This window comes from Phocoena phocoena, chromosome 8 (assembly GCF_963924675.1).
Source record: "Phocoena phocoena chromosome 8, mPhoPho1.1, whole genome shotgun sequence".
In the NCBI taxonomy this organism is placed as follows: domain Eukaryota; kingdom Metazoa; phylum Chordata; class Mammalia; order Artiodactyla; family Phocoenidae; genus Phocoena; species Phocoena phocoena.
The window spans coordinates 14,859,733-14,872,839 of NC_089226.1; the positions used below are offsets into that span (position 1 = coordinate 14,859,733).

Below are 13,107 nucleotides of genomic sequence, written 5' to 3' on the forward strand. Positions count from 1 at the left end.
TACATAACTAATAAGAACCTGCCATATAAAAAATAAATAAAATAAAATTCAAAAAAAAAAAAAAGAAATGATGGCATCATGGTGGGGTCTGGTGAATTACATGTAGTTCCAGATTCACTTCTGGAAACTCGTCATGCATTTATATGTCATCCACCAATTGAGACACTGCAGAAAATAGGATGAGAGTTGACGTTTTGGGTTGTGAATTTGAATCACAAGAGACAAGCCAGGTCTTTTCATTCATGTTTCTGTTTGCCCATTTCCTTTTCTTAAAAGCTTTTAAAAAATAATAATATTTATATAACTTTATAAAAAATTCCAACACATTTATTTAACAAGTGTTTTTAAAGCATCTGCTATGCAGTGAATACTCAAAGCTCCTGCCCTGATGGGGGACTTACAGTCAAGATGGAGGGACAGAACCGAGGGGCAGGACAGGAATAAAGACGCAGACATAGAGAATGGACTTGAGGACACGGGGAGGGGGAAGGGGAAGCTGGGACAAAGTGAGAGAGTGGCATGGACATATATACACTACCAAATGTAAAACAGATAGCTAGTGGGAAGCAGCCGCGTAGCACAGGGAGATCAGCTCGGTGCTTTGTGACCACCCAGAGGGGTGGGATAGGGAGGGTGGGAGGGAGACGCAAGAGGGAGGGGTTATGGGGATATATGTATGTGTATAGCTGATTCACTTTGTTATGAAGCTGAAACTAACATACCACTGTAAAGCAATTATACTCCAATAAAGATGTTAAAAAAAAAGATGGAGGGATATACATAGTAAAACAATGAAGAAATAAATACATGATATGTCAGGTAATAGTAAGAGCTATGGAGAGCAAGAAAGCAGGGTTTTGTGGTTGTTATTTTATGTAGGTGGTCAGGGAGACCTCACCAAAAAGGTAACATTTGAGCAGAGGTCTCAAGGAAGTGAAGGAGGCAACCGTGCATCTGTCTAGGGGGGAAGAGTGTTCCAGGCAAAGGAAGCAGCAAGTGCAAAGGCCCTGAGGCCAGTACTCAAGGAGCAGCAAGGAGACTGGTGTCGTTGGAGTGAAGTGACCCAAGTAGGTGAGGAAAAAGCCAGTAGAAGATGAAATCAGAGAGGAGATGGGGGTGGGGCAGCTCATGGAGGACTTTGTACTTTTAGGAGAAATGGAGGGCTATTAGAGGGTTTTGAGCAGAGGAGTGATACAATTTAACTTATATTTCTAAAGGTTCATCTGCTGAGAATAGACTGTAGTGGGAAGTATAGAGGGATACAAGTTGAGAAGCTCTTGTAGAAATCCAGGTGAGAGATGGTGGCTTGGACCAGACTGTGGAAGAGGTGAGAAGTGGCTAGATTTGGGATGTATTTCGAGGGTAGAGGATTTGTTGTGGGATTAGATGTGAGTTGTTCAAGAAATAGAGGAGTTAAGGATGACTGCAAGATTCTTAAACAGAGCTTAAGGAAGAAGACGTTGCCATTTACCAAAATGGGATGGATAAGAAGGAACTGGTTTGGGGGAGAATTTTGGAGTTCAGCTTTAGACATGTTTCAGGTGCCTATTGGAAATCCAACTGGATATGTCATAAAACGTAAAGGTGTACTTTTACTTTTTTTACTGGAGAAATGCAAAAAACTGAAAGTCTCTCATTCCCACTTTCCTCATCCCTCTCTTGAGATGGAAGAGTTGTTTGTGGTTTGGTGGCATCCTGCACAACTATGTGCCTGCAGACACGTGTGTCCATGGATTTGTGTTACTTAATACCTTCTGATAATACCTTTACTGTTTCCACACACAGAGTCTGTGAGTCCTGAGAGCTCCCCCTCTCAACCTTCCCCGCGCCCCTCGACCCCAGCCCTTCAATCTCATACGTTTTACCTTTCCCTTCTAGGAGGAGATTGTGTTGCGCTATTACCCCAAACTCAAGGCAACCATGGGATACCCCCAGAACTGGGGCCGCTTCCAGAACCGTGTAAACCTGGTGGGGGACACTTCCCACAACGATGGCTCCATTATGCTTCACAGAGTGAAGGAGTCTGATGGAGGAAGTTACACCTGCAGCGTCCACCTGGGGAACCTGACAGTCAGGAAAACCACTGTGCTGCATGTGATCCTGAAAGAGCCTCGGAGTATCTAACATTTGGTTGGAGAGGGAGGAGGGGCCTCATAGCTGGTAGGCAGGGCCAGGACTAGGGTGAGGCTGGAGAGGCTTCTAGGGTGCAAAATTTTTTTTTTTGTTTTGTTTTGTTTTTGCGGTACGCGGGCCTCTCACTGTTGTGGCCTCTCCCGTTGCGGAGCACAGGCTCCGGACGCGCAGGCTCAGCGGCCATGGCTCACGGGCCCAGCCGCCCCACGGCGTGTGGGATCTTCCCGGACCGGGGCACGAACCCGTGTCTCCTGCATCGGCAGGCGGACTCTCAACCACTGCGCCACCAGGGAAGCCCCTAGGGTGCAAAATTTAAGGAGGCATCACTCCCAGGCGCTGTACTTGCCCGAACCTGAGAAGCCCAGCACTTATCAGGCACTTGTACCCTGTACTTGCATGACCTTGAGCGTGATGCCTCCTTAAATCTGGTGCCCTATGCACCTTACTTGCCTCACCCTAATTCTTCCCTGCTGGCAGGTCAAGGAAAAAAAAGCTAATATTGAGTGAACACCACCCCTCTGCCAGACCTCACTCATTAGTGTAATATACTAAGTTAAAAGTACAGGAGCTCAGAGATGGATTGGAGTTGTTTTGACTTGGCTTCAAGGGAGATGCTCTCTGCTCTGTAGTGGAAAGGAAGATGATCTCGAGCTGGTGAGAGACAGCAAAGAACAGAGAGAAAACAGGAAGGGATCAGAACCAAAAATAGAGGGGTTTTCTGATCAAAGATTCTGTATTCTGGCGAAACACTGTGTATTAAGGCCATTGGTGTGTAGGAGAGTAAAGACTAAATTGTGTTGACTGATAGAGGTTGATAAGTAAGGAGTTCAAGTTAAACCATAACCCAGTTAGCAGTCAGGATGTGGCCTGTGGACTTTGCCTTTTGCTAGGGACCCAGGGCTTGGCCGTGGTTGGTTGGGGGCAGGGATAGAGGTGAGGGTGCAACGCACCCCAGTACCTCTGGCCAGAGACTTAAGTCTATGGAGGCGCCTTCTTGCCAATAGCAAAGAATCCCAGCTGGAGAGGGAAGCAGACAGATGGCTTTCTTCACTCTCAGAAGTCTTAGCTCCACTTCACAGAGAAAATAGAAGCCATTAACGGGAGCTCATTCAACTTTGGAGCCCTCCCCGCCCACAAACGGACCTACATCTGCTCCCATCGTCATCCCTGCCCTGCCATCCTGAGCTCCCTTCCACCCAGGGCTTATCTGAGCCCCTGTGCTCAGGTGGTGCTCTTTCTTCTTTCTCAGGATCCCACAACATGGCTCTTTAAGCCCGTACTTTCCAAGGGCTTCTACCACTCAGCACAAACATACGCTCCACTCTTCCTCTTACCTGTGTCCTTGTCTCCTTTAGCTCTCATCCTATATCTTTATTTTTCTTGAAACAGCTTTATTGAGATACAACTCACATACCTTACAATTTACCCGTTTAAAGTGTACACCTTGATGGTTTTTAGTATATTCCGAGTTGTGCAACCTTCCCCACAATACGTTATGTATTTCTTTCTTTACACAGCCAGATAGCTTGCTAAAGGGCTGGACATGGTGTCTCCTATCTCATCTCCCATTAATTGATAGCACACTGCATTCAGTCTTCTGCTTCTACCTCTGCTCTAGCGTAGATCACCAATGGTACTCTAAAGGCACATCCTTGACCTTCTCTACCTCAGTAGTATTGAATACCATGTTCTATATACATTCAATATATTCTCTGTTAGATACAACTTTATCTGTCTGCCTATCTATCTATCTATCTCTATGTATTATATGAGCTCCACCCAAATATTCCACAAATACTCAAATACAATATATCCAAACCTACCCCTCTCACCTCTCCCCAGCCCATCTCTTCAACCTCAGTTAATGCCACCACCATCTACACGGTTATCCAACTGGATGCCTGGGAGTTGTACTTGATTCTTCCCTTTCCCATGACCCCCAGTCTAACAAGTTGACAAGTCCTGTCATTTCTACTACTGACTTTAAAAAATATATATATCTTTATTGGAGTATAACTGCTTTATAATGTTGTGTTAGTTTCTGCTGTACAACAAAGTGAATCAGCTATACGTATACATATATCCCCATATCCCCTCCCTCTTGAGCCTCCCTCCCACCCTCCCTATCCCTCCCCTCTAGGTGGTCACAAAGCACAGAGCTGATCTCCCTGTGCCATGCGGCTGCTTCCCACTAGCGACGCATTTTGCATTTGGTAGTGTATATATGTCGATGCTACTCTCTCACTTCATCCCAGCTTCCCCTTCCTCCACTGTGTCTTCAAATCTGTTCCCTACGTCTGCGTCTTTATTTCTGCCCTGCCGCTAGGTTCATCATACCTTTTTTTTTAGATCCCATATATGTGCATCAGCAACCCGTATTTGCTTTTCGCTTTCTGACTTACTTCACTCTGTATGACAGACTCTAGGTCCATCCACCTCATTACAGATAATTCAGTTTCGTTCCTTTTTATGGCTGTCTACTACTGACTGGATCTGCCTCCTCTCCCATCTGTCACCGCCGCCTTATTCTGGCTGTCTCATCCCCGTCTTGGACTGTAGGCCTCTAACAAGTCTCTGCTTTCATTCTCAGTCACTACCCCTCATTCTTCATGCAGCTCTGAGTGCCATCTTTCTCAGTAACAAATCTCAACTGCTTATAATCTCTCAATGTCTTCTCCGTTGCCAAAGAAAAAAATCCAAACTCCTCATTGAGATAATCAAGGTCCTGCATGACTTAGCTCCTGTTATTTATCCAGCCTCAGTCCCCACCACACCGACAAACACAACCTTTGAACCAGACCCATGGAACTCTTGCTAGTTTCTAAAAGCACCATCCTGTCACCTAAAAGCACCTAAGAGGGCCTCCCTGGTGGCGCAGTGGTTGAGAGTCCGCCTGCCGATGCAGGGGACACGGGTTCGTGCCCCGGTCCGGGAAGATCCCACATGCCGCGGAGCGGCTGTGCCGGCGAGCCATGGCCGCCGAGCCTGCGCGTCCGGAGCCTGTTGCTCCGCAACGGGAGAGGCCACAACAGTGAGAGGCCCGCGTACCACAAAACAAAACAAAACAAACAAACAAAAAAAGCACCTAAGAGCTCCAGACCTTGGGTATAAAGTCCCTACCATCCTTCCCCATACTGTTTGCCAAAAAAACCTTGATGTTTCCTTTAAGACTCAGCTTAAACTCTTAAACTTTTGCTGACAAATTCTCAGGTTCTGCTCCCATAGAATTGGGTACCCTTTTCTCTATGCTGCTCTGTACTCTATATGGACAGCTCTCAAAGCATCTATAAGCAGTCTGTGGTTTTCTGTTTACATTGTCTCTCTCCTTGAAGGCAGGGACCGTGCACTATTAGTCTTTGTATCTTCTGTGCCCAGTGATATCTGGCACCCAGGGGGTGTTTGATGTGTATGTTCAGAGTGAACTGAAGAAATGAGTGAAGGGTGCCATAAGGGTGGAAGTGCTTTACTTTGTATCATGACTATGGGGCTGAGTGTTGTAGAGCAGGCTCTAACATGTCTGTCATTTCTGTCATTTGGTAAACCACATTTTAAGATAGAATTATTAATGTGAAAGGAAACTCTACTGTAGGTGAGGTGATATTCTCTTTTCCCACCGACCTTAGTCTACATTTTAACGGTAAGCGGGGGCGGGTGTGTGTGTGTGTGTGTGTGTCAGCGGACTTTGGTTCTCAATCTGATGGGGACAGCTGGAGTCCTAGTGTTTCAACATGGAGTGGAGTCTGACCTTCTCCTCCCACTTCTGACGTGGCTGTTGCTACTTGGCCTAGAACTGGTGAGGCTCCCAGCTCTTTTCTGGAATATTGAGGCCCTGTCATTACTTCTCTCCTTTCCCAAGCATTGGTGACCTCAGTAACCCTCAGACCTGAGATCCTGGGCGGTAATCAGCTGGTGATCATTGTGGGAGTTATCTGCGCCACTATCCTGCTGCTTCCGGTTCTGATATTGGTTGTGAAGAGGACCTATGGGGATAAGAGGTACAGGGCTGCTCCCATCTCTTGGGCTGGGGGGCTGGAGGTGCCTCTAGCCTGAAGTGGAAGAGAGTGATAAGGCTCTAAGTGTGCCATTTTCACAGAAGGGGGTGTTTTAAACCAGAATCATCTGTGGTTACCACATTAGACGTCATCGTATAGCGACCCCACCCCCTTTGCTCACTGTTATCCTGAAAGGCCTTGCACATTCCCACACCATCCTCATTTTACAAAGATTACAAAGACTTACAAATGTTGGTCCAAGTAGAGCACAATTAAGAGTGTAAATCTTATGCAAGAACCGTAATGGTGCTGTTCAATGCCTGAAACGATTTTTGGATTGTCCACAGTATGTATATACTTCGTAGAGAAGCTCAGACTTTGAGGGTTGTCAGTGGCTTTATCTGAAGGACCACATTTTAATTATGAGAAGCTACTTTTGAATGAATGGCCTCAGGTCCTAAATTATTTATTGTTGAAATGTGTTTTTAAAGGCTTGAAATTCTACCAGTACCTCAGAAATACACCGATGCTCTGGGCACGGGCACTAGTGTTTCACTGGCTGTTGGCAGGCTCATATCCTTCCGTTTATCCAACTATTGATGAACTATGTCGCTAGGGCAAATTGACTCTCTTTTTGAAATAGTGTCAATGGGCAAGAACCCCCATTAAGACTGAGGAGTGCTGACTTTTGGGACTCCTTTCCCCGTGGGACATGTATTATCCAGAAACTGCTGCTGCCTGCTAGGTTTGCACTTGACTCCCCGGGGGCTCTCTGACTTGGTTTTGAGCTTGAAGGTCTTTGCTTTGGGCATGTGGGCAGCACTGAACCAAGAGTTAGACAACCTGGCTTTCCCTATCAGCTCACTTCCCTGCTCTGGGCCTCAGTTTCCCTCAAAATGAAGAGCAGCATTTCCATGTCTGTCTACTAGTTTATTCTAAAGAAATAGTCGGACGGATGTGCCGAGACTTGTGCATAAACGTGGTTGCTGTAGCAAAGATTATAATTAAAAACTGAAATCATTCTCAGTGCCTGTCAGAAAGGTAATGATTCAATGAATTGGTATTCCATTCAATGAAATACCGCATGGCTCTGTATGTAATGATGCAGAAAGATGTCCGAGGAGTAGTATTATACAATATATAGAATGATCTCATTTTAATAAAAAAGCATATTATGTAATTCTCTCTTCAGCAGCATATATACTAAATATATTTTGTGTGAGTATACTTATGCTTGCATTGAGAGAGGTTTGGAAGGATAATTCTAAAATGTTAATAGTGCTATTTGAGATAAAAGAAAAGGTGGGTGCTAGGAGGGTAGGGAGTGTACTGAGGCTTCAATTTCAGACTGTCTACATTTCTGTATTATTTGAGTTATTTTACAATCAGAGCATACAACTTTATAATCAGAAAATACGATTAAAATATTTCTACTCTGAGTCCAAAAAATATACATTCCTTTCTAGCTTTAACCCTGGTTGTTGTTATTTTTCTTTTCTCGCTCCACCTTAGGCCAAAATAGGAAAGAAAGGAAGCCTATTTAGTGGCAAATGCAGAAGGCAGGTGGTCGAGCGATCAAAGGCCAAGGGCAGGGAAGGGGCCGGAGCTCCCAGCCCTGGGTGTTTGAGGGGATAATTCTGCTTGGCCTCCTCCCTGGGAGAAAGAAGCCGGAAGCCTTTGAACCGGTGTCTCGCTGAGCTTCTGCTGCTTCCTGCTGGCTCAGCTCCATCTCCCCAGTCCTCGGAAATGTTAAAATCGAATCCCATGGCCCCTCTCTATTAATTCACTTAAAATTGTTATGGGCAGAAAACTTGTTAGTGTGACAATAGAGAGGTTGAAGCTGTCGTTCAGCCTAAACTATCTCCAGATGCCTTTCTGCTCTCGGTGAAAGACATGCATCTCTCAGATCTCAAGCGGAGCTGGGTAGCGTGGGCTGTAGGTGTCTGGGAGTAGTTCCTAACCTGGGGTCTCTCTCTTCATAAAACTCTGTGTGGTCTCATGTTGTCAGCCTTGGATATACGGTGCTGGCTGGGTAATTCCACATGCTTTTCATGCCTTTGCAGTTCAGTAACTTCCACGACCTTGGTCAAAAGCCTGGAGAACACAACGAAGGCAAATCCAGAGGTAAGAGAAGAACTCTGCCATTTTGCTGCCGTGCTCAGTGAGGGCAAGGTGGAGGCTGCTCCAGGATTCAGGTGGTGTGAACTGTGTCTCACTCATCGTTATGTCTCGGCGCATCCAGTGCCTGGCACAGAGCAGCGGCTCAGAAAATCTCCATCACTGCAATGAGTCCCTGGGAGAGTGAGTGGCGTGGGGCGGACAGGGCCAGTCCAGCAGCCCAGTACATCCTTGGAGGACCCTGGGAAAGTCCCAGTTCAAGCCCAGCCCTGCCACCTCCCTGAGCCTCAGTTTTCTCATCAGTAAAATGAGTTTAAGGACAAACGTATTTGCCCCGTTGTAAGGTTCAAATAACATGATGATAGGCAAGTGCTTTGTAATCTATGAGGCATGGTATCAATATAAAGGATGATTATGATCCATTCCAGAGTTAAGTGAAGGAGTTAATTGTTCAGATTAAATATTCGGGGACCTTTAGAAAGAGAGGATCAAGAACTTTTCCAACCATATTAGTTGTGATAAATAATTGCTACCAGGGACTGAGAAATGGATTAGTTTCCTTGAACTCTTTTTTTCCCCTTTTGTTCTTTCTTTTCTTCCCTCCTCCTTCCCTTTTTCCCCCTCCCTCCCTCCTTTCTTCCCCCCTTCCTTCCTTCCTTCCTCCCTCCCTCCCTCCCTCTCTCTTTCTTTCTCTCTCTCTCTTTCTTTCCTTTGAAAAACTCCTCTTATCATATTTACCTTTCCATCTTTTGGGCTGTTTGTGACCCAAGAGTAGGATTTTCTCACAACATAATGCAGGGGACTCCAGAAGTCCAAGACTTTGTCAGTGGATGATATCACTTCTCCAAATAGTGACAGGAATGGGAATCACAAAGTACCTCTGTCCTCACAGATGTGAAGTTCAGTGAGGGCTGTTCCTGGCATATAAACCATCTGGAAGAGATGATGACAGTTAGCTGCTGATGGATGCCGTCCTGCCATGACTCTAATTAGGAGGAAATAATCACAAAGTACAAATAATTTGGCAAGATAAGAATTTTCTGCTGCTACCTCAATGCCCATCCAAACAAAGGTGTTTGATTTTTTTTTTTTTGGCCACGGCATGCAGCACGTGGGATCTTAGTTCCCTGACCAGGGAGCGAACCCGTGCCCCCTGCATTAGGAGCGTGCAGTCTTAACCACTGGACGCCAGTGAGGTCCTAGATGTTTGACTTTTGAACCAAAGAATTTGGTTCTTAAGATAGTGCTCTTTGCTGATGAGCTAATTTTCTTAATTTCCAGGAAGTCTGAGGACTGGAGTATTGTGACCTATGATAATTCTCTAGCTCTTAGTAACCCTCTGACCTACTGATTTTGGTGGTTGATGCCCTGGAGAACCCCTGTCCCCTTGAAGAGTGGTAGATAGCCTTTTCTCTGGCGTGTAAGACTTGTTGAGTTTTAGGAATATTTACATGATTTTCTCCCCTCTAGAAACATATCTACTCCTCAATAACCATGCAAGAGGTGACTGATGAAGAATCAAGTGGGAAGTCAGAGGCCACCTACATGACCATGGTGAGGAATATTCTGGGTCCACCCAAGCCAGGCATCTGGAGGCAGAAAAAGGAGCTGGGAAGGATATGGCAAACTCATGGGGGATGCACATTGCTAGGTCCCCTGGGGAGGCCACTCTGCTGAGGGCAGAGATTTTTCTAGGTAGTAGGAAAGGGTGAGAAGCTGAAGCTCTGCTGGATAGAAAAGTAATATCAAACTTGTCCTTGTACCCAATTTCGAGTATTATGAGTATCTCTAGGGCTGGAGAGGATTGATCTTAGAGGCAAAAGGAAGTGCCTTCATGAGGGTAGGCAAGATCTCTGCCTCATCGGTACAATACTGGTTTAACACAGCATAGTAAAGGGCTGTAAGATCCTTGCACAAGCATCGTGGCACAAGGGATGGTTTTCCTTCCTTTCAAAAGGTGCCTTCCAACTCTTAGATTTTTAAATTCTGTGACTTATTATACCTTGACATAATCTAATTGCCGGCAAGGCTTCATGCTGAATTTCATGGAATAATACAGAGTCTGATTCCTACTTTCTCTTTGCTCAACTGTCCAGGGAAGTCCAGCACCTAAAAAAGACACTTGCTGTGTAGTGAGTAGGGGTAAGGACAAAAGGACTGAGCTGGCGAGAGATATGATGCTATTTGTAGACTAACGATAGGCACCCCAGCCATGGAGGGAGCCGTGTTCTGCTGGGTTCAGGAAGGCTGGCCTCCTCTGTTTATAGGATGACGGCTTGTGTTTGTTCCTGTCACACCAGCGCTAAGGACACATGACTTCCAGATAATTACAGCAGAGAAAGGTTCTGCCAGGGAAGTGTGAGATCAGAGCCCTGGCCTGGCTCCACCAAGGGAAACATAAGCTCCCCTCTGAAGTTGAATATAGTCATTCCCCTCCCCCCATCCTTCTCCTGTTATGGACATGTGGTGCTACAGTGACTGCCAGAGCCTCATCTTAGAGACCTGCTGATACAGCTAGCTGCACAGTGGCTGCTGGGGAGTGTGTCAGCCACCTGGGTGGTACTGTTTGCAGATAGTCTGTGGGGCAGAGATGATGGAGGAGGGAAAGCCAGCTTCAAAGCCAGCTTCCCCACGTTCACTGCCAGGTGCTTGCGATTTAAACTTTGCAGAAAATGGCAGCCCTGTCCCCTTGAAACGGTTTCAATAAAGCGAGTGTGATGAGAGGCCAGGGCCACAAACTCAAAGCCCTTCAGGGGTTGTCAAGTTATTTTAAAACACTATGTACCAAATTAAACAAGCCCGTGGGTGAACTCTGGCCTGCGTACCACTTGTTTGAGACCTCAGGTAGGGAGGTGTTATCTGAAAGAGAGCAGGGTAACAAAGAACCTTTGCTTCTTGATTAAATTTACTTAAATGAAGGGGGCACCACGCCGTGTCCCCTTTCTGAGGCTGTAGAGCACAATGGTAAGATCGCAGGCTTTGGAGTTGGACACACCAGGGTCCAAATCTTTACCCTGACTCAGAAGCTAGCTCAGTCTTAGACAGGCAACTTAGCTTCTCTGAACTTCAGTTTCCTAATCCTTAATGGGAACGATAAAACCTGTCTCTCAGGTGGTAAGGATCAAATGAGACAGTGCATGTGAAATTAGAATTGGGCTGGACAGATGGAAGGAGCTCAATAAATGGTTAACTATTATGATTGAAATGCTTCTTACAAATGTGCTTTGTTTCTCTCTCCCCACAGCACCCAGTTTGGCCTTCTCTGAGGTCAGCACCAACTAGCCCATCTGACAAAAAGTCAGATGGGGGAATGCCAAGGACAGAGCAAGCCTTTTGAAAAGAAGGGGGAGTTCCCTTTGCCCTTGGCCGTGGCACAGACTCTCTCTTCCTTGTGTCCTGAGTCCATGTCAGACCCCCTGCCCTCCAAGTCCTCCTCCGGCCTCATTGCTTGGGCAAAGGACTGAAGATGGAGGGCTTGAAGCTTGGCAGAGAGATGGGACAGCTCTGGAGGAACAGGCCCTGATTAGGGGGAGCACGGACTTGGTCCCTCTGGAGCAGGACACTGGCCCTGGGGACCCTGACTGAGCTGCCCCAGAGGCCGCAAGCATCCCATCAGGTCAGACCCTCTGCTTGGACGGTGCTCTTTGTGGATGGTTACAGGGAAGAATCACAGAGATAAAAACCAACCCAAATGATTTCTTTGGCCAATTATCCCTAAATAAATGCAGTTTGTGGAAATCATCCTGTGTTTCTACCCTGGCTGAGGGGCAAGTGGAGTCTTGGTGAGGACTCTATGGTCTGGAACTCCTGAAACAATTGAAGTGACTGGAGGAAAGACCTGCTGTGACTTACACACTGGGGTTTTGAGGGGGTGAATGGGGTTGGAAGTGGGGTATGAATACAGCTCTTTGATTTAACGCACTGCTTCTTGATTCTGGCTGGGTTTCAGAGTGGCTGGTGGCTCTTTGCTGGGCTCCACCAGAGGTGTTCTGGTTTGGAATTCTTGGGTGGAGCTGGGGCACTTGCCTTTTACAAAAGTGACACTCATGCGTCGCCAAAGTGGACAGCCGCTGATTTAACTCTTGGTCTGAAATGTGAGGCTCCCTTACCTTTGGGTTACTATTGTAAGATTTAATGAGGTTAGTTTTTAAAATCCTTTGGTTCTGAACTCCTATTTCTAGTCTGGGCCCAGCTCAGATCTCCTCGTCTTTATTCCCACGGGGCCTTCCTCATTCTCTGCATCCCACTTTTCCCTCTTAGCCATTCAGGGCCTGGATAAAGAGCAGGTCTTTTGTGGGTCTCTGATTTCTGATCCAATCTTAAGTGAGCTGCATTTTTTAAAATTGGAGTATAGTTGCTTTACAATGTTGTGTTAGTTTCTGCTGTACAGCAAAGTGAATAAGCCACATGTATACCTATATCCCCTCTTGGATTTCCTTCTCATTTATGTCACCACAGAGCATTGAGTAGAGCTCCCCGTGCTATACATTCTGTTCTCATTAGTTATCTATTTTACACATGGTAGTGTATATATGTCAACCCCACTCTCCCAATCCAGCCCACCCTCGTTTCCCGCCTTGGTATCCATACGTTTATTCTCTACATTTACATCTCTATTTCTGCTTTGCAAATAAGTTCATCTATACCATTTTTCTAGACTCCACATATATGCATTAATACACAATATTTGTTTTTCTCTTTCTGACTTACTTCACCCTGTATGACAGTCTCTAGGTCCATACACGTCTCTACAAGTGACCCAGTTTCGTTCCATTTTATGGCTGAGTAGTATTCCATTGTATATATGCACCACATCCTCTTTATCCATATCTCTATTGATGGACATTTAGGTTGTTTCCATGTC

General features: G+C 46.0%; 1 protein-coding gene across 3 annotated transcripts in view; it reads left to right on the forward strand.

The window, feature by feature from the left end:
* The window catches only part of JAML (junction adhesion molecule like), a 31,645-nt gene extending 19,661 nt beyond the window's left edge, over window positions 1–11,984 (forward strand). For 2 of the 3 annotated variants that reach the window (XM_065881732.1, XM_065881731.1), the window contains 5 exons: window positions 1,879–2,116; window positions 5,990–6,128; window positions 8,189–8,249; window positions 9,714–9,797; window positions 11,488–11,984. In XM_065881732.1, coding sequence (XP_065737804.1) covers window positions 1,879–2,116; window positions 5,990–6,128; window positions 8,189–8,249; window positions 9,714–9,797; window positions 11,488–11,580 — 615 coding nt within the window. In that variant the 3' untranslated portion in view covers window positions 11,581–11,984. Of the gene's footprint in view, window positions 1–1,878; window positions 2,117–5,989; window positions 6,129–8,188; window positions 8,298–9,713; window positions 9,798–11,487 lie in introns of all 3 variants that reach the window. The other variant, XM_065881729.1, reaches the window with a different exon arrangement.
* Window positions 11,985–13,107: the final 1,123 nt, after the last annotated feature.